At 42.7% G+C, this 21,854-nt stretch overlaps 1 protein-coding gene across 12 annotated transcripts in view; it reads right to left on the reverse strand.

Moving 5' to 3' along the window:
* PAK1 (p21 (RAC1) activated kinase 1) overlaps window positions 1-21,854 on the reverse strand; it is a 98,313-nt gene that overhangs the window by 17,021 nt on the left and 59,438 nt on the right. For all 12 annotated transcript variants that reach the window (XM_059838406.1, XM_059838414.1, XM_059838408.1 and 9 more), the window contains 6 exons: window positions 12,161-12,371; window positions 7,228-7,328; window positions 5,622-5,769; window positions 4,456-4,493; window positions 2,460-2,576; window positions 1,976-2,150 (listed from right to left, as the gene is read on the reverse strand). In XM_059838406.1, the coding sequence (XP_059694389.1) occupies window positions 1,976-2,150; window positions 2,460-2,576; window positions 4,456-4,493; window positions 5,622-5,769; window positions 7,228-7,328; window positions 12,161-12,350 (769 nt within the window). In that variant the 5' untranslated portion in view covers window positions 12,351-12,371. The remainder of the gene's footprint in view (window positions 1-1,975; window positions 2,151-2,459; window positions 2,577-4,455; window positions 4,494-5,621; window positions 5,770-7,227; window positions 7,329-12,160; window positions 12,372-21,854) is intronic.

Genomic DNA, 21,854 nt, shown 5'->3' on the forward strand with positions numbered 1-21,854 from the left:
TGCAGAGCAGCACCCGGGCTGGTGTTTGCAAGTCCCCGAAGCTGCCGACAAACGGGGGCTGCTCTCACAGGGCCTGGGGCTGAGCCTGAACAGATCTATACTGGCAGAGAAACTGCTCGTGGTCATTGAGCCAAGAAATCCAGTAGCAAGCAGAGCAAGAACAGGTTTTTTTCAGACACCAGTGGAGAGCAGCCAAACCCAGGGGGTTTAGGACAGACAGAGGTAGAAGTAGGGAAAATCACCCATGTTTGGAGAGGAGGGCAGGAAGAGAAATCTGGCTTTACAAAACTCACTCTACACTTACAGAAGCAAGGCTGTCTGCCCTGAGGACTGGCATTTCTGGACAAATATTCAGAAATTTTCCCTCAAAGCCTAACAGAGGCTACAAGCTCAGACTGCAAATGTTTCCCCAAGGCAAGGACTGGACAAAATGCTGTGGTGACAAGTGGAAATTGCCAGTTTTTCCCTGTTGAATGCTGTATTTCCTACCTTCCAAAGAGTCAGGTGAGAATTCACTTATGCTTGCACCAATGCTGTGTTTCTGCTGAGAGGTAGGGATTGAGCAGCTTCCTTTTAACCTCTGCATGCATTTAGCACATCTTTTGTACATGTAAATATATTTTTCCTTTACAATTTTAATAATTTTAGTTAAACGAAAATGTCAAAAGGCTGCTTGTCTGCACAACTACAGCTCCATTGCCCTCAGTGGAAAGACATTTTTACTTAGATTAAGACTAAAGATTAAAACTTCATAACATTTTTCTGACTAGCCCACATATAGAAGCTGACACCTGGAGCAAGCAAGGTGTCAGAAGGTACATCTGTTTCTCCACACTCCCAAAAGTAGCACTTGCACTTCTTGGCATGACTGAAGTGGGTGTATTTTTATTAGAATAGCACTTCTCTTTTTTTTTTTTTTTTTGCACAGTTGCTGCTCGCCCTGCCTGGTCACAAAAATGTCTTGAATCCTTAATGATACAAAAATCCTGCTAATTGAGTGAGTGAAGTTGGTGTTTTGAAACAATGGGTGTGAGTTTTCCAATAGCACGTAGTTCCAATTAATAAACCATCAAGTCAATTTAGGCTTTATTTAGAGAAATGAGTTACTCAGGTACCATTTTAATATTTTAAACTTTTTTCAAGTTGTATCCTCAGATTAAGTCTTCATCTAACTACTAGACTCTTACTCCTAAAATACTGACAAATATACCCTCAAACCAAAGAGGCCAGCCTTATCATAGAGGTGCTAACACAATTTAAGTCAACTGACAAGCAAGGCATGGATGTAATTAATACAGGATTAGTAGTTCAAAGAATTAGAAATGTTCTACTCTAATAAAACCTGGCCCAGGCTGAGGATAGCAATCAATTGCATCAAAGAGCTGGTTCAGCTGTTGGATATGCCACAGCTTAACCCAAAACCACCAGGCAGCAGAGGAGCACTTGCACTGAAGGTAGGAACTGCTAAAGACATGAGGACACATCTGAGAGACTTGATGCATTTTTCTCAGAAAAACCCCACCAATTTGGCTACCCACAAAATGTTAAAGCACTTAAAAATAACCAAGTCACTTTACACTACGATACTGAGGAAGGCAAACTTGGGGATGCATTAATTTTCTCTCCATCTTTTAGACACCTCATATCTAACATTGCAATATAATCATTCATGCTTCAGAGCTGCAGAATAAGATGCGGAACGATCTCAGACTTCACAGTTAAATAGATGTTATTTATTCAAGGCTTGTTTCGCAGAGCTTGAGGATCTGCAGCTCCCTGGGGACTTCAGCCAGTATCACAGGGGCTCAGCCTAAATTCAAGCTCACCCCTTACATCTGCCCCAGTTTTGTGTTGTGACTGCGGGCCCATGTCGCTAAGGGATCGCAAAAGGGGGAAACGTTTCAGCCTGCTGACATTCTGAGAAACCAACACAGCAGGACCTGGAATTTAACTTTTTTAAAGAACAAGGACATACTTAATTTTTCCAGTATCTCTTCATCTGACATTTTTGGCTTTTTCTTCTGCTTCTCCGTGTTCCTGACCAGCATGTCGGCTGCTGTTGTGCTGTTTTCCGAGGGAGAAGAAATAGGAGAGGTGGCCACGTCTCTGGTAGGTGGAGGAAGAGGGTCTATCACAGAGCGGGTGTATATCTAATTTTGTTGGGAAAAACACACATGTCAGGTGAAGCTTTAAACACTTCTATTCATCCTGTTACTGTTGTTGTCAGGGTGCATTTCTATAGCTGCTTTGTTAGCAACTAACATCACTAATCGAGGACTCGTGCCCCACAGCTAGGCAGGTGACAACACTAAGGTACTCTGCCAGAAGGAATGGCTCCCACTGCCTCCCTCCTGCTCCCAAGAAGGGCTCAGCATCAGCCATGCAGAGGGACAAAGAGCCAGAGTCAAGGCCTGACTGCGATTGCAGCAGTGCAGGCTGAACGAAGAATTTCTGCTCACAGATTTGGTGTGTTCAGGTCGTGGAGCTATCACAGGGGGTGGAGCTGCATCATCTTCATCATCCTCATCTTCAGACACTGAGGGCACTGCAGGGGTCTCAGAGACAGCCTTCACATTCTGCATGGAGTTGTACAAATAGCAAAAATCAAAACCCAATCACAGGTTATAAACAAAATCACAAACATTGGATTAAGCTCCTAACAGAGATTGCACTGAAGCAAGTGCAGAAAAACAATAATCAGAACAGGCTGGTGAGTAACAGTGTCTGAAAAATGCAAAACCCAGGGTTCCTGGGTCTTCATGGGAAATGGATGTGCAGTCCAACACCGCCTGACACAACTGCTCAGACAGAGCTCCTCATCTGCCTGAGTGACAGCAAACTTCTTCCCAAGGACCTGAGGGGACCTGGGCTCTCTCACAGCTTTCCCAACACCCACCCAGCTGACCAGCAAGTTTTGGGAAACCCAAGGTGGAAAATATCTGTCCCTATTTATACTGCCTCTTAAGGCTTTTTGCTTGCTTCAAACCCTGACCATTCATATAAAGATTTCAGACTTTAAATGACAGAACTTGCACCAAACTCCTCATGGTTTCTCCAAAGGTTAGCAGGTCAAGTTAACACTGCATCTGGTATGGTGATTGAGACCTAACTAACTATTGTGAGATTTTGGAAGCAGAATCTGGCAAAATACTTTCAAATCTCTTTTTAAATTATTTTCCAGCATAAAAATTTATAGGAAAATAGGAACAATTATTTTGTTTAAAAACAGTTTTATAAGTGATTAAAAAATTATCTGGAATTTTCTGCAATACTGTGATTAGGAATGAAAGTCACTTTTAAATTTATCCATGTGAAACTGGATTTGAAGTTCATTACAACCTTTGCACATATTTCAGAATAAACTTGGTAAGGTCCTCAACCCACTAAACCAGCCCTGTTTGTGCATCACCTCCCTAAGACTGGTGGGGGAAAAAGTATTAAAATCCTCAGAAAGAGAGGGAAAGCAACACAGTATTTCACTGAGCCTGAAATACTTGAAGTCATTACTATCCTGACAAATAATTGTCAAAATGCACTTGACATACCACAAAAAGATAGCTTGTCAGAAACAACCAGGAAAAACTATGTACTGGGAATTTCCTGAATATCCACAAAATTAAAGACTGGCCTGAGGGAGGGCATTGGGTATCTCAGTAGACTGGTAACTATTGCTTTTTCCAGTATTTACTTAAAAATCCAACCTCAGATATTGAAACTTCTGAGGACTGACATACAATGATGTGTAATAATGAACAACGGCAGGAACATTTTCCTTTTCTTTTTCCAGAGTCCTAAATGATCAGATCTGAATAAGCTGCCTTTGGAAGGGAGAAGAACAAGCCAATTCTAGGTAATCACATGGCCATGAATTGTGGGGTTTTATGAACCATCTTAAACTGAAAGTTTTGTTTCTTCCATCTCTCACAGGCACACACAAAAATTTATCATGTCTTCTAACAAAGCAAATAGGAGTGGTACCTGCCCTGGCAAGGACTGAGTAAAGGTCAAGCAGAGAGGAGGAGAACCTTTTATTTCCTGTTCTGCTAGTGATTAGTCTGCTTAATCAACATTAGCTTTAGTAAATCAAACCTCACAGGTTAGCAAATAAACTTTGTTATAAAACAGATGTTTATAGAGAAATAAAACCTGACAGCAGAGTGGTTATCAAATTCTAGGTGTAGAAAAAGACCAACTTCTATGAAAACAGACCTATTTCTACTACTTAATTCACTAATTTCCATTCACTAATTCACTATAAATCCTACTTCCATCTGCCTTATTCCCCACCAGTTGAAAAAAAAAGTGAAAGGAGCACGCCTGTTTTTATAAACATGTACTCACTATACAAATATACATAGTTCAGATTTTAAAACACTAAGCAAACTACAAGTTTACATGTAATTAACTAGTTTTTGCAAGTTTTTTAGTCCCCAAACTTGAGAATGTGAGGCTTACCAATGTATTGGATGAATTGTAATCCTCGGCTGATTTATCTGAAAGACAGATGATAATGCCATGATAAATGAGTTATAAATGCAGCAAAAGTGGGGAGAGGATCAAGGAACAAGCTCTCTTTAGAAAAGGCAGGAAAAAAGGCTGCTCCCAAACTTAGGGAGCTAACTCCAGTTTCCCAGAACCAGCTGAACCCTGGAAGATATAGGAACAGAGGGTAAATAAATGCAGACAAATGCAGGAGTCACAAATCCCTGCAGCAGGAGGGTGGAATTGCCCAGAGCAAAACCCGAATGAATATTGTCCTCCATCCATGTACACAAAATATTATCAATGGACTAAGACCCCAGCAGAAGCACTGCAGCTGACTCCTGACTGCAAAATATTCAGTCTCAGCCACCTAAACTTCCTGGAATAGCAGAGAAGACCCCAGAAGTCAACCGATGGGCTTCTCACTTGACTATCCAGGCACATATGGGGAATATTTGTGCTTTTATCCCTGCTTGGAGCCTTCCTAATTAGTACCAGATCTGGTGACATGGTTCTATCCCCCTAAAAGAACCAAAGTAGGGGTTAATATTTAGAAAGGGAAGGAGTTGCAGTCGAAAGGAAAAGGAGCGGTGGTTGCAGATGTCCTTCAGAGGGCAGATAACGAATAGAAAGAGGCACAAAACCTTGGCAGCTTCGACTTTTAGAGGAACCCAGCCAGTAATTTTCAAGCACTCAGACAGTTCAGGCCCATTCCTCAACCATGGCACGTGGGAGCAGAGACTCTCACCCCAAGTACACAAAAAGCAACATCCACACCCACCCTGCAAACTGAAACTGGTGCAAAATTTAGCTGTCTGTTTTCTCCAGGGACTTTCATCAGGGGGAGCCCAGCCCCAGCAGTCTGGGATCTGCCTTCCAGATGCTGGCTGTGAGCATCAGAAAAAGTATGTGTTTGGGAGGCTCAGCCAGTGGACTGACCTCCTCTTTTGCAGCTATGCTGGGCATCCAGATTAACAGAAGAGCATTTTAAAGGAAGAAGGGTGCTTGAGCAGCCAGAGAATCTCATTCACATTTTCCTTGAAAAGAGAGACCTATTTGTTGATTAAATGTAAGAAGCCCCACATGCCCTGACCACGGAGAGTTTGAAAAAGCAGCCACATGATACCATCCCCATGTACCTGTGAAGCTCATGTACTTCTGGCTGTTGGAGATCTTCTTGGAGTTGTAAAACTCCAACACATCCAGCACTGCCTGGGGGTTCTTCTTCTGCTCTGACTTGGTGATGTTGGAAGTCTGCAGCAGACGTGCCCATTGCTCTGGCATTCCCTGTGGGAAGAGGCACCTTGGTAACACACAGCTGGTCTCATGTGCACAAAACATAAGCCTGCTGTCACTGCTCTGCCCCAGCTTTTGGAGTTACACAGTATTGTGAGGGAAAAAGGGAGAAAAGAAGACAGCAGAAGAGAGGAAAGAAAAAGGTGGTGAACGTGCGCCTCCCTAGCCACTGCCTGTGTTACAGTTCACACTTGGGCACGTAAACGTCACTCTGCTCTTGGGTCTCTGGGTGAATCCCAGGACCTTTGCAGATCAAAATTCAAAAACCAGAAAGGAGAAGAACCACTTGCTGCACTTTGGGAAAAGCCTCAAGAAAAAACTAAAACAAACCACAAAATCCTTTATGCACAGGTATTCACATACTTATATATACACCCAAGAAAGACTACAGAAGAAACATGCACTGCATAGCCTCCAGCACAATGGACATGCAGCACTCATCTGGGTCTTCTGGAAGCACTGGAGTTCTTTGGTAACAGCAGTGTGGTGCCTTCTATAACCAGAGCTGGGAAAGCAGAGGTGTTAACTTCACATCTGAAGTTCAGAATTTTATTATTGGGACATTATTTCAGCCAGAAAATAACCACACCTGAAAAACAGCCAGACTTGTGCCTTTCCTCACCAGCAGGGATAACAGTTTGTATGGACAAAGTGGCAGAGACTGGGATCCATGAGCAATGAAGTTATCCTCTCTGTTCAAAAGGATGGCTGGATACACCCCTCAGGTAATGCCCCACCAGCACTGGGGGCTAAGCTGGGCAAGTCTAGAGACTGCCATGCAAAATACACGTGTGCACATGACTCAGGGCAGGGGAACAAAGTCCCTGAAAAAGCAGCATTTTACAGACAGGTAGAAACACCTTGCTCACAAACAACTTCTGCTGCTAGGAAATACTATCTCATAACCAAAATAAGAGTGAAAATACAATGATGATGATTAAATACAACTCTGTCTTTACAGTATTTTGCATGTCAATTAAAAAAAAAAAAACAACAGCACACATAAAAGCATCTGACATTTAGCCTTAGGGCAGCACATACATGTTCTGTCCTAAGTAGTTGTACACAGCTGTGTGCCTCCCAAAGGAAAACTCTCAGAGTCCCACTTGGGGGACACAGACTATGCTACAGACTTCTTTCATCCCTAGAGGGGGAAGGGAGGGGAAGAGAAGGGAAGGGAAGAGAGATATGCCACGTTTAGCTGACCACAGCAGCCAAAAAAACAGGAAAGGAAAAGTTTGCTGGCAGCCTGAGCTCCTGGGATGTGCCAAGTTTGACAGCCTCTCAGCATGAATTAGCGGGTAACCTCTGTAGATGTGTTTCAAATGAGATCAAACTAGATGATGGTAATAGCCCTTCCAGCATTAATATATAAAAGATTAATGGGCCCTGGCTCCTCCTAGCAATAAGCTAAACCACACAGCTCTCTTTTCCCCCAGCTTCACTTACTGTGAATTCTCCCGTGACTGCATCAAACCCCACATGAATCGTGTGTTCAAAGTCTGAGGGGAGGGAGATCTCCGGCCGCTCTTTCTCTTTCTTCTTATTGGCTGCAAGAGACAAAAACAACCACAATTAAAAAAAAAAAAATCCATACATGCATCAAGAATTAAAATCTCCCCGATAGCTTCTAATTCACCTACACCATCACTCCCCCCCCCCGTTTTTGTTAGTCATAGGATTTTGATCTGAAGCAGACAAACAGCAAGTTTAAAAATTTGCTTTCCACACTTAAGAGTAGCCACAGTGAGTGGACAACAGAAATAAAAGTCCTGTAACACAGGACAAGCACAAAAGAAGGAAACTGATATTTTCAGTATCTGAAGTATCAATTAGTGTATCTAGACTTAACAGCATGAGAGCTATTTACCTAAAATATTCACTCAAACTTACACAGGTCAGAGTCAAAAACTCTACAGTGGCAGTACGTGGAAGCCAGTCAGTTTTAAACACATATTTTTATTTTTTGTATTAAGCAACTTTAAAAAAAAACACAACAAAACAATATTATGTGCTTTTAAATATACACTTGCCTCTCATACAAAACCCAGAGACAAAATTAACTACAAATACTGCTTAGAAATTGCTTCCTTCATCCTATTTCCTCAAAGTTTGTGAAGAAACCTAAATATAATGTGGGATTCTGCTATAAAATCTTATGAGCAAAAGCACTTCTATTTTTTTTTTTCTCACAAAGTGAACTAAAGATAGTTTTAATAACCAGCTTTGAAGACATGAGCAAGATACCAGAATCTGGCAGGTGAGGAGCAGAAGTCACCAAGAAACTGGGAAGGAAAAACATCAAAGCAGATGCACTCTGCAAATTTTAAACTGAGGTCTTCAAACAAGATTATCATTATGCATTGGATTAAGTTCATCCATATTCATTATGTATTAAAGACTCCACCTTCCTTTTAGCATATATTGTATTCAAGAAATTAAGATTAGTTTAAGGAAGAACCACATTCTAGTCAGCTTTGCTGCTGCTTGCAGTTATAAAATTAGCAGAGCCAGGAGAAGGTGAGCAAATCACTCACATTTCCCAGCTGCTCCCCTTTTTAATCCAAAGCCACACAGAATTTGTTTTGTGGCTGCCATTCCCCAGTGCACCTTTGGCAACATGAAGGCCAAACCCCAGGTATTTGAGAAGCCTGCAAGGCTAACACTCAGTGTAGCGATTCTTTAAGACACTGCTGTGGTTGGCCGTGAAGAGAGGCTCAGGGCTGGACCCAAAGGACTGAATCCCATTTCCTTCAGTGCCAGCTCTGGCACTTGTCTCTGTATCATTACAGAGCTACAGTTGTACAGAGTAATTTTGGAGAAAGAAAAGGATCAGATGCTCCATTTGGGACACGAAGATGGAACAGATTGTTTTTGATCCCTCTTTGAAACAAAGGGAATGAGGGAAGCTGAGTCACAGAGGAGTGACAGAGTTGCCAAGGGGAAAAGAGCAATGCTGGAGGAGCCATCCCTGAGAAGGGAGCGAGGAGGAGACAGGAGCAGCTGCTGGTTAGCAGATGGTGAGCATCTGCAGCACAGAGGCTGCCGCACGCACTAGCGCCGGATGGAAAGCGAGAGGCAAAGAGGCGCAGGGAGTGCCATCAGAGCCACCATATTCCATAGGTCTGCCCACAGGATCAGTGCACTCTTCCAAGCCAAAGACTGAGGTGCCATCTCAGCCTAGAAGCCCATTGCTGAGGTGAGGAAGAAGAGGACACCTCTACCATTCCCGCTATGCAAGAGCTCTGCACGGACAATGAACACCCACACGTGGTCCAGGACAGCTGCCGCCACAGAGCTGAACATACTCCTAAACAAAGCTTAAGGCCATTCAGTTGTTATCCAGAAGGCTTAGGTGTTTTTTTTTATTTCTATATTCAGGCAGATCTGACAGATCTAGAAGCCTAAACATTATTAAACCATTAATAAAAAAATTGCCATTGTAAGAAGATATTTATGTCATACCATGTGGTATAAGGGAAAAAGAACTAAAGAGAAAGGCACTCCCAGTCTTGCTAAACACTAAAGACCCTTTAAAGTGATTGCATTATCCTTGCAATGAGCTAAAAAGCCTTGAAGAATCTTAATTTAAAAAAAATACAAAAGAGGAATAAGGTGATGCATTTAAGATGACCTACCTACCACCACCAAAGGCTTTATTCCCACAAACACCTCATCACCTTCTCATTCCATGTTCAATGCTGTCACAAGAGCCTCCCATAAAGTTTTCTTACAATGTTCTGGCAACTTGAGCTGCAACTGTTAAGCATGATGTCTGACCATGCAGTGAGGCCATCCTGAAGCATGCTGAGATAAGAAAGGTCTTCAGCACTCCTAATGTTGAGTAAAGTGCTCCCAGTCACCAAGGAAAGGGCTCCTGTTTGCTGCACACTGTCACCTTGTGGGTAAAACCTTGCCTCTGTTCAAAGCTGCAGCTGAGCTCAGCAAAGCTCAAAGAAGGTAAACGTGCCCCATTCAAGCCAGACTGACACCCACAGTTAGGCACTGACGAGTCCCCTGAGCCCAGGAAAATTCAAAATATTCACAAGTCCTCCTGAGAGCAACAAGTCACACAAGCCCTGCATCCTGGGCAGCACTCACCCACAGGTTTTTTAAGCCCACAGGTTATTAAGCCCACAGGTTTTTTAAATGCCAGATTTGTGGTTTAGGCTTGGACCGAGGAAATGAGGACTAGAAATTACATCCTAAATTTTGCAGGCAGAGCATGACATCTTCAGAGCTGCCTGGCAAGGAGTATTAGTTCAATGCAAGTGTGCAAACATGCATGAAGCCCTGGATTTATGCCCCACATGTCCTTTACACAACACTTCCGCTTATGTACAGGGGTAGCACAGATTTGCTCAAAATTACTTTCCTCTAACAGAATGGAAAACAACTTCCCTTTTAAAACAAATAAAAACTAAAAAATAACACCCAAATTATTTCAGGCACAAGCCAAAGAGAAGTATTGTGAAAACTGAAGAATTTCCCTACATTTAAGCAGCATGACACACTAGGAATTTAGCTGTCATCATGAGACTAGAAGAAGTTTTCATAAGATGGAAATCAAGCAATTTGAAGTGAAGGTGACAGTGTTAAGGAATTTTTTGCTCAACAGGAATTAGAGGACAGAAGCAACCATTCTCATTTGGGCAGGTGTATTGCAACAGAAGGCTCTGCTGGGCTTGGCTAAACAAAAATCTCTCATGTCTTGAAGCATCTGCCATGTTGGCCAATCTTCAGTAAATATGGGCAGCTTTGGATGAGTCGCAGTCTGTCTGCTGATTTTCCCCAAACCTTCATTTTTCTCCTTGTTCATAGTTCTCCTTCATAATCCAACTCAAACTAGCATTTCAGGTTCTACTTCTTTTACTCCTTTACAAGTTTCAGGTGATTTCTTGGATCTCTGGAACAGTTCCTCCTGGAGATTTAAAAACTCCTCTCCCTTAAGTAAGTCAACACAAAAATCCTGCAAATTTTTTAGGATTCATACTCATAATGGCAAGTTCTAACCCAGACCCAGCAGACTTTTACCATTGAGTTCACAGGTTTCTGGATTGCAGGCTCAAAACCCCACATTTGTAAAACAATCCAAAGTCACCAGAAGCATCAGATAAGGATAATAATAATGAATGCCACATTCAATTTGTAGAAAATGATCCACCATCTCGCTTATTTAAATTAATAAAGCTATCATTTCAATTAGTCTTTTCACTAATAAAAATTAGAAGGCAGCCTCCCTCCTGAAGGCCAGGGAGTTGACGGTATTTAGTCTTGACTTCAGTTACTCCATGCTTAGAAACCATTGCAATACAGAAAAAGCTGATGTATTATGAAGAAGAACTCCAAAAAAATAGGTCAGATATAAAAAGAAACCAGTACATATTAGGGGATGAAGGTTTTTGGTTTTTTTTTGCATCACTTCAAAAGATTCATAGGGGAGAGGTTTTTTTAAAATATCCTCATCCTAAAAATTAGAATTTCATGTACAGTTCACAGTTCCTATCTCTTTTTCCATCTGTTACAGTCCCTTGAACATGAAAAACTCCTTCAGTTCACAAGAAATATGCAAGAATTTTCAGTAACAGAATGTTCTTAAAAGCAAGTAGACAATGCCTGACCCAGACATTAGAACAGTGCAAATGGCCATGAGGCAAAATACGACAGGTCTAATAGGAGATTGCATGTTAGTCTTGTATAACTCAAATTATTTGCTGTTTAAAAGAACAAAACAAGCAAAAGACCTCCCTCTGCTCTCCAGCTTGTAATTGGCACAAAACCTTATGATTTGCAAGACCATTATGGACAAGTCAGGCTGGGAAGTAACAGCTAACCTCAGAGCTAGTCCAGGTTTTCAGGGACACTGTTCTCATAGTTTATGGGAAAGGCAAAATAAATTTAAAAAAAAAAAAAAAAAAACAAAAACCCCACACAAAAAGGGGGCCTAAAAGAGACCTGCAAAGGGATTTTGACAAGGGCATGGAGTAATAAGACAAGAGTGAATGAATTAAAAACAAGAGAGGGCAGGTTTAAATAAGATATCAGGAAGAAATTCCTCACTGTGAGAGTGGTGAGGCACAGGTACAGGTTGCTCAGAGAAGCTGTGGCTGCCTTTTGAAGTTTCAAGGCCAGCCTGGATGAGACTCTGAGGAACCTGGTCTGATGGAAGTTATCCCTGCCTATGACAAGTAAGTTGGAACATGATGATCCTTAAGGTCCCTTCCAACCCAGATAATTCTAGTATTCTATGATCCCATGAAAAAATGAGATGGATTAAATGTTACAGGATTAATCATTAGTAACACCATATCTACAGACTGTACTTTATGTACCCTGAACCAACCAAGACAGAAGGTTTATTAGAAGAGATAAAATACTGTACTTTTATCTCCTGGCAAAATAGATCGGTAAAACCGATCCTTCCTCTTCTTTTCTTCTGGATTGGGAGGCAGAGGTTTTGAGCCATGGTTTAAAGTCCCGGGATCTTTGCTTCCCGAACCAATCATAGTGCTGGTATTTCTCATGGGAGGAGCAGGTGGTTTGTCTTCTGTTTCAACTCCATTGTTAGACATCTTCAGGTGGGGAGGCCGTTACTGGGAATTGGAAAAGAAAACAGGTTAGAAGCCATATTTATTTATTTATTTATTTATTTATTCTGGACTAGAGCCACACACTACCAAGTAAATCACAAGCAGGTATCTGCAGATGGACCTGCAAGCTCAGCCCAACCATTAACCCTGCACTGCTGTGCACACCGTTAACCATAAGCCCAAGTGCCACATCCACAGGCTTTTTGAACTCTTCCCAGGAAAGTGATAGCAACAGAAACCCAGCATAAAAATTTATGTCAGCACAACAAATTCTACTCAAGATCCCTTTTCTTTTTCTGTTAATAAGACTATGAGCATTTGCATTATTGATCACTGCGAAAAGCCTGTTTCAGGATACAACAAATTCTCAAGCAAACCATGGGGCAGAAGTCTGAGTGAGAAGGTAAATATGATGTAGTGAAGAGTAAGGATACCTGAGAGGAGCCAACAAGTTGCTGAGTTTGTAATACCTCTCAGATCCATGCTAGCTCTCCTAAAAACTATGTCAAAAGGTTTGCATCAGTCTCTAGCACAGCACAACACAGAGACTGAAGTTTGTACTCAGAGTTTTGACGCAGCTGCTCAGGCTCCTTTGCTAAAAAGCCACTGAGCGGGTTCAGAGGCAGAGGTGGCTGCAAAGCCCTGAGCTGCACCCCCTCAGATGCAGTGCCACAGCCCTCGATTGTGCCAAGCCAGCCCTGGCCTTCCTGCAGTAACTGCACACTCCAAGGGCAACTCCAACTGCCAGGAAGTTGATTGCATTTTGTTATGTTGGGAGGGTCAAACGAAACTAGATCCCCAACACACACTTAAATCCATAAGTAAATAATCCCTGCTGCGCAGATTTAAAGACGGAAGCTTGGGAACGGGGTAATAGATTATTCTGCAACAACTAACTTGTTCCACCCAAATGAGATCAGCGTTACTCCAGGCACAGCCTGGCTGCAGCAAGATCCTTCTGGAAACTAGAATTCATCTGCACTATGTTTTCTTTCAAAAGTAAGCTGGGAGTTAACTGCTGAATAAAGACCAAAGTGGGAACAATTTCTGTTTGGGTGGAAAAAGCAATTCAGCAGCTTTACCACTTTCACAGGCAGTAAGGGAAGTTGTTTCACTCAGGGAGAATTACAGGGTGGCAGAAAGTCAGAAGCTGTTTGCACTCAGCAAGTAAGAAGTTTAGTTACAAAGTTGAGATCACTGCTGACTGTCAGGGAGCCGCTTTCCATAGGCTGGACTCAGTGTGACACTGAGTCACACTGAACAGATCTCACCACCACACCACAGTCCTACGGCCACAAAGCACCCTGCCAGCCTTCAAAGCCTTCTTTAGCCAAGCTACTGATCCTCAGTGTAACTGGCAAGCTTTAGACCCAGAGCACCCTGCTCTCGCTGCTGTGGGGAACTAAGGCGGGCAGGCAAACACTGCCCACAGAAGTCACTCAGCAGCAATGTGCCAGATTTTGCCAAGAGCAGAGTTTCCCTGTCGCCTGCCAAGCCATGGCTGGCCTGCAGCTCCACCTTTGCTTCCACTTGATTGATTCCCAGTTTCTTCACACTTGCTCTTAAATGGGAGGGTTGGCGGTGTAGTATAGGCTGTAAGGCTTTGGGCAAGTCTTCTCACACAGGGAACTTTGTAAAAGGTCTGACCCTAGCCCCATTCTCCTTCCAATACAGCTATGCAAAGGAATATTAAATGACAGACTAGCATTTAGGGATTGATTTTAATGGTGGGACAGCTTTGGCATTTGGGAGGGGTGGGGGGAAATTATCTGTGCACTTGTCTGGGCGTGTCCTCACATGTGCCCTGTGCATGTCCCACCACTCAAGCTTCAGCCTCATGCCATTCTTGAGTATAAAACAGAACAGAACTAAGTGACAGCTGGAGTGCCAGCCATGAAGTGGTTGGTGCAAATGAATACTCTCACTGCCTAAGCAGTGGAAAAAAGTCCAAGCTAAAACCCAACTGATAATTTTGGCAGCCACTGCTGCACATGTATCTTGGGAAACATGAAGACACTGAGGCCTTCCTGATGGGCTTTGCACAACACAGGGTCAGTGCTGGAACTGAACTGGCACAACTAAACCTTTTGAAACAACATAAGCAGCAACGTCCCATAAGAGATGCATTCTCTGCTTTGATCTTATTTAACTACAAAAAAGCAAATTGCCAGGAAGGTGCTAGGAATACACTGCAAACAGGAAAGCAGAAGGAAAAGGAATGTTAGCAGCCCTGTGCCTGCCAAACAGACCTCCCCAGGAGTGGCACCACATTTGCGGGTCTAACACACTGATTTACCCCCCATGGGGGTTTGAATAAAGGTGCATCCAAAGAGTCCCCCATCAGCCAGACTTCCTGGAGCTACAGGCATGACTCACTTCTGGGTCCCTCTCCCACTGAGCAGACAGGTCAGTATACCTGCTGTCAAAGGCACAAAACTAAAGCAGGAGAAAGAGTAAAGTTTACTAAGTTGGGGAATGGATGCAACATCAGATCAAAATAGAGCAGTATGTGGCTCCAGGCTGGAGAACAAGAAGTGAGAAGAAGAATAAAAAAAGCCCCAGATTACAGGCAGAGGCTGGTCTAGTGTTGGGAGAAAGAAAAAGAACATAAGGAAAAACCTCAAAAAAAGAGTATAAGAAAAATCTCCCCCTCAGTTCCACCGGTGCAAAACCCCAGGGACATCTGCTCTCAGTTTCTTCAATATAAGAAAGTTTTTCAAAATCCCTCAGTCAGAAAGGATAGCGCTCAAGTGAATTACTGTTTTACCGCAGGGATAGAAACTGGCAGTACAAGCTCTTGTTTATCTTACATTATTCCCTGAAAGAGCAAGTTAACTGCTGAGAAGTTACATAGTTTTACAAGCAATATTGTTTCACACCAATTTGATAACTGCACCTTTGCTGCAGGCAAAGCCTATAGTGCTACTTCTCATTTTCCCTCCATCACTCAAGTTCACAGACCTTTCTCTTCATCAAAATCTTATGTTTGGAGTTACATGAGCTGTTTGGAGATTGGGGGGGTGGGGGGGGGGGGGGGGTATGAGAAATCCCTTAATCCACAAAACTAAGAGAGTGATTCCACAGAAGTTACCCCCTGTAATAGCTGCACTGGAGGGTTCCCCAAAGCCTTGTGCCACTATGTATTTAAAGGAAAAACCAAAAAACCTGCTTAAATGAATCCTCCCCCTGCAATACAGAGGTCAAATGCAACATCATTATACTTTGAACTTCTATTGGCTTCAAAGTAGGCAGATGAAACCCTCTCCTGACAGAATTATACAGCCAAGGCACAGCTGAGAGCCCAGAGCCAGGCCAAGTGGTTTCAGAGGTAGCCATCTCCCTCACTGCAGCCCAGCTGGCTGTGCAAATGCCCTTCTTCCTAAAATAATCTCCTGCCAATTCACATGTAAGCAGGCTTTAAACAAACCCCCTCATGTAGGCACTGCCCGAATTCAGAGCACCAGGCAATCGCTTCCCCAGCCGGTAGCACTAGGCCACTGAAATGAGTCACTCAGCTCGGCACAATCCATTCCAACAGGAATGCAAAGCATCGCTGCTCTGAGTTATTTCCTTCTTCACACCAGCACGACTCTGCCTTGAGAAATCCATCTTAGGTTTCCACAGTGTGATTAAGGGAACAGTGGAAGCAATGAAACAGCACATGAACTTTTCAACCAGAGTCAGATGAGGGAATACATTTTAGCTGCAGACACAATTATTCTCAACTACTATATATATTAAAATACCAGCACTCAAACCAAACTCCGTCGACACCACTAGGAAGGCATAGTTGTAATGTAGGACTATTGTTTCTGCAGACATTTGAGAGTACTGAAAGTTTTAGTTGTTTCAGCACACAGTGATCATGAAAAGTTTTATTACATACTGCAATCTGTGACTGCTGAAGTCAAGTTATGGTTGCCTTCAATGCACCCCTGTGTCCCTTCCCATCAACTTTTGCAGCCCATTAGCTACGTATCATTGCCCCAGACTCAACAGAGTCCAACAGCAAACCTGTCAAACTCTCCTTTTACACCTACAAAACACTTATGCAGACAGGAAAAAGACAGACAGAAGATAGAACAAGCAGAAGTACTGAACAGAAGACAGCACCCACAGGTGCCAAGAGGGGCATCCAAGAGTTCAGAGTACATTCACAGACTCAAAGATCCATGCTGATCTTGTTAAGAAGATATAACACAAAAGACAATCACGGAATCATTAAGGTTGAAAAAGACCCTAATATCATCAAGCCTGAGCATTAACTCAGCACCATGGTGTTAACCACTAAATGCCACTCTCAAGTGCCACATCTACATGCCTTGGAAATCATGAAGTTTATGTCTAAACCACAGACATAAACTGTAGTATAGGCACAGCGTCCTGAGACATTCACCTCACAGAGGGGGACCCAAAAGTACATTCTGACCCTACTGTAGCACACACACAAGCAGAAAAAAAGAGAGAACAAAGACCCTCTATGTATGTCATTTTTCCTTCCACTTAACTCAAGCACATCATTTCAAACCTGCTGCTCCATGCAGAACTCTAGGTTTCTATCAAGCTGCTTGTGTTCTCTTTGCATTCCTTAGCAAGACAGACACATGACTGATTGCTAAAACAGAAAGCAATTAAAAAGTCAGAAAGGCTGAAACCTACGCTACAGTAGATGCCATACAGATAACTACGTCCAATGCATACTAATTGCAGGAGTCAACATGAAAACTCATAAAAGAGACATCTATAATTCATGCAGTCTGGCAAGAGAGTAGCTTTAAGTTACTCATTACAACGTACAGAAGAATAAACTATATTAAACAAGACGGGGAGGAGGAAGATGCTCAGCAACTGCTCTTTCCTCTCTGCCTACTACCAGAAGGAAATCTCCTATTTTTCCAAGTCACTAGTATTCTGTTGTTGGCAGGGTGAGGAAAGGGTGTCTTGCTCACAAACAAAAAAAAAAAAAAAAAAGGAGAGTCTTAACCTTTAATTGAGTTGATCCTTATCAGAACAAGTGTTTTACCTCTGCACCAGTATCCCTGAGTCCTTCCACCCCATGGCTAGAAATTGCTTGCGAGCACACACAGTTAAAATCCCCTCCTTCCCCCTCAACACTGCCCTGGTGAGAAAGAGCACAGGCTGTGCCCTGCTCTGTTCAAACACATTGCAAGCAGCAGATTCCCTCCCTGTGTGTCACGCTTCCATGCAAATCCCAGCAGAAAAAGTAACATCAGAGTTTACCAGCTGGGTTTCCACACAGGATGAAAAGACAGTCATTCGTTTTTTTATTACTTTACGTGGGACTAAGTCTCAAACACCAGTCTCACGCTGAAGGAAGGGCACCCCACGCCTTCCACCTGAAAAAGAGGCAAGAGGTGTCTTCTTCCTCCACCCAGCAGCAGATGGGACCTGGAACACATGCTGTCACAAAAAAGGCAGCTGCAACACACATACTCTGAGGGAGGAAAGACTGATCACCACATTTAGAGGTGATTAAAAAAACCCTCACAAACCTTAGCATGGAGCTGTCTCCCCAGCCAGTTACTGCACATCTGAGCTCTGTGTAAATGTGCCAATTAAACCAAAAAAGCCAAGGACCAGCAAAGCACCAGCCCAGACCCTGCATTTACATGTAAACTGCAACAAACACAAAACAAAAATAACAACAAACAAACAACACAAAAACTCGAACAGACTAAACAACAGGTTTGCATAAAGTTCAAATAAATAATTACAAAACAGCAGTGTTTGCTGATGTCTTTTTAGAACTTACCTGTTAGACCCTGCGGGTGCTGCCAACACCTGAAGATGCAGATGAAATCACTAAACTAAATGAAAGAATAATCTCTCAACATCAGTATATACGTAGAAGAGAATGCATCCACTGCTACAGCACGGGTGGGTGGGTGGGTGGGTGTGAGGAGCGGGAAGGGAGACACTCTCATGGCAGATGGCCAACTACCAGTTGCAGTCTTGCTCCACTGCCAGCATTATTTCCATAGTGCCAGACATAAAGGAAGACTGACCACTGACAACTCAACAGGAAAAGCTGGACAGTCCCATGGCTTGGAATTTTAAAAGCCAAAAGTCCAGACAGTCCTTTTTAAAAAAGCCTTTCATTCAACCCCAGCAGTCTGGGCTAAATGCAAGGTGGGATTCCCCAGCCCAGATTTTGCAGGAGGACATGGACATCCCTGTAGTAGGCAGGAGAGCTGTAAAATCTCTCCCTGGGCAGATATCCATGCTAGCCCATCCTACTGCACAGATACGCTTCTAAAGAAGAACAGACTAATTATAACCACTCGATTCCTAGCAACAGAGTTCTCCTTTCATTCAAGTTAAGGAAGCTTCTTTCTGTTTTGTTAGAAAGAATCAAGGCCCAATATTCACCAGCTTCCAGAGTGTGGGCCCATGCATGACCACTGTGACAGTAACCCAGGCACACTGAGGGTTTTAGAAGCACTGAGGCAGGTCAAGCCCTTTTCACCACATTGGGCTTGAATCCAAAACCACAGAGAGGCAATGCCAGCTTAAATTGCCGTGTTTAGACTTGGCTTCAGCTGTTGCACAAATAAATGGCTGTGTCAAACAATAACCACTTCACAATCAGTGCCAGCTATGCCCGAGTACCTGGAACATGTGATGAACTCCCCTTAATTGTGCTTCAGTACTCAAACTTGGAGAACTGCAGAGATCAGCTCTGCCTGATCCCATCTCTGGGCAGCAGCATCCTCATTTTGACCAAGCATTTAGCCACTCCTAACAGCACTTTTAAACAGCCCAAGAGAAATAAATTGCATCCTTATTCAAGGAGAAAAAAAAAAATAAAATCCAAGCTGCAACAGAAAGAACCAAGAGTACCGTTTTTGAAAGTTCTCAGCCCACAAATCATCCTCCTTATTTCCTCATCTCCAGAAGTGCTGCCTCCCCTCCCCCTGCATGCCTGAACAAGCAAGTTGGCTGTTGCAGATGTCAGGACAGGCTCCCTTTTCCAGCACAGCACAGAGCAGCCTTGGCTCTGGTTCTGCTTTTGCTCTCAGGAGGGCAGGGCTTCAACCACACAAGTTAAAGTAGTCGCCAGAGTCAGAGTTTGCTAAGCAGGGTGGGAAAAATAAAGGCCTCTTATGTTAAAGCATATCCAAAGCCCATATAAGCAGGTTTCCTGGAGGAAATCTGTGCTCCAGAGGAAGTGACTAGATGCAGCATAAAGAGAATATATTAATGCACAGAGTTAAACCCACCCCCACTACTCCTGCCTAAGTTACTTGGCTCGGAGTCCTAACTACACATTAGCAGCAACAGCAACTGAGAGCAGCCGAATCATTAATCATTATTCCATTCAAAAGTTTCCAATGCAGGAAGATGGACATAGAGCACAGGGCTCAAAATTAAGCCCTGCTATCTCCTAATGTGGAATAATTGCCAGTACAATGTATTCATACTTTAAATACATGTTAGCATTTGCAAAAAAACTGCACCTTTTTAAATCCAGAGATCTGTCATTTACCAGTAGGGGTGGGGGTAAGAAACATATAAGAAAACGAGAACACTGTCAGATCAAGTCAACGACATCCCACAGGCACAGAGGACACCGCAATGCAGTGGTTAGCAAAAAGCCACAGTACATAAATAGATGAAAGTTTACATTAACCTGTAAAAACTGAATTTTTTCTGAGGTGAAGAAACACTGAGACACAGAGACCTGCAAGGAGGAAACCAATGTTCTTAAGAGCAAAACTCATTCAACTCTTTTGCTACTGGGAAAGTAAAGAGCAAGAAGACAACCCAATTATCTTAGTGAATAAAACCACCCAAGACCCTCAATTAGACTGAGGGGAAAATGCCACAACAGTTCAGTGCTAATTGGAAATGCAAACATTTATCATCAGAGTAGTTCTTGCTCCTGTGTATAGCTCCATTGTATTCATTGCAGCTAATGACAGTAGGAAGCCCAGTGCTCCATAGTATTTATGTAATGACTGGCAAAGCTGTCACATTCCCTTAATTGCTAGCCAGGATTTTCATACTGGCAGTAATTTCAATTAAATGAAATCACAAAGATTGGTTCAGTTTCATGTTGCTTGGTTAAAAGTTTTGGTTCTTCAAAGCTGGGAAAAGAGGGGAGAATGAATAGTTCTCCAAAGACAGGATGATAAACTCTGCATCAAATGTGAGGTTTTTGTAGACAAACTGAATTTAGAGACAAGCACCATCAAACACCCAGCGCTGCAAGAGCTAATTTAATATCACTGAAGACAAGCAATTTGAGAACAGCACATAAATCTGCTTCAGGTTTACAATGATTAGTCCTTCAAGTGCAATATGTGAAATGCTCTATGAGCAGTTCACTTACAAGGCAAAATGAAAAAGCCTAAGGTGGCTTGCGGTTTCTCCCCTAATTAAACTGTCACAGTGGTCTTTGCTGCAGGAACACCATCTCTGTGTTTATAATTATATGCTATCTAGCAAAACTCCCTATTCTACCTGCTTTATGATTTTAGAACATACAGGAGGAGTCATAGTGGCAAGGTCTCACACCCCTAGATTTCCTTACTTGTACCAAATGCACTGCAGAGCACTAACTAGTCCATTAAGAATCATCATCGTTTAATTTAATGAGCAGTTTGTTTTTAGGAAGCACCATCAAGCCTTTTATCACATCATTTACTCAGATTCCAATCATACTTACTGTATGTCAGTAGAGAAAAGAAAGCTCTATAGGACTGGCACAAAGGAACTGCTGTTTCTGCAATATATTCCAACCAAATCTGCATTAGCGCTCAGTTAAATAAAGCCCATGAGCCAAGTGAACTATTTTTACTCCACTGAACAAAAGGAAATATAACAACATCATTTATTACAGTGGCAGGCCCACTTTAAGGCACTATGTAATTAGGAGTAGGAGTTAATTGCAAGGCTAGATATGGCAGGCAAGGTTTTCCTCAACATCTTTGAGCAATGCTTTTCTGGGGCACAGAGCTTCTTACCCTCTGTTCTTGCTACAGTGGCCTAAGCAGCTTTCAGCAGGATGCATGGATCTTCACTGCTACCTATTTAAAACTCATTCTTTCTCAAGAAGCAGCAACACTGTAACCATAAAACCCAACCCAGAGGAGACTGACTGAGCTCCCATTCACAGCCCTGTCAGCATCTGAAGCAAGTGACTTGATAATTTCCATCCAATTCCCAGTGGACAAGCATCTACATCATACAATTAGCGACAATATGAACTGCACATTCAGCAGAATTGGGATTTCACTGATGGATGGATTGCCAGTATGCATGTTTTATTCATCTCAAGACTGCTTTGTCAGGTTGTTGTTTGTCCTCTGTGTAGTTAAAATGCTAAAAATCTTTTTATGGCCACTACTGGGCAGACAAGAAATTCTATAGACAATGTTGTACCTTTGCTAAGGGGTAGATAAAACTCAACCGATTTCCAAAATGAAGACAACAACCAAAGACAGATGCTCCAGGAAGTTGTAA

Source organism: Haemorhous mexicanus, chromosome 2 (genome assembly GCF_027477595.1).
Source record: "Haemorhous mexicanus isolate bHaeMex1 chromosome 2, bHaeMex1.pri, whole genome shotgun sequence".
NCBI classification, from domain to species: domain Eukaryota; kingdom Metazoa; phylum Chordata; class Aves; order Passeriformes; family Fringillidae; genus Haemorhous; species Haemorhous mexicanus.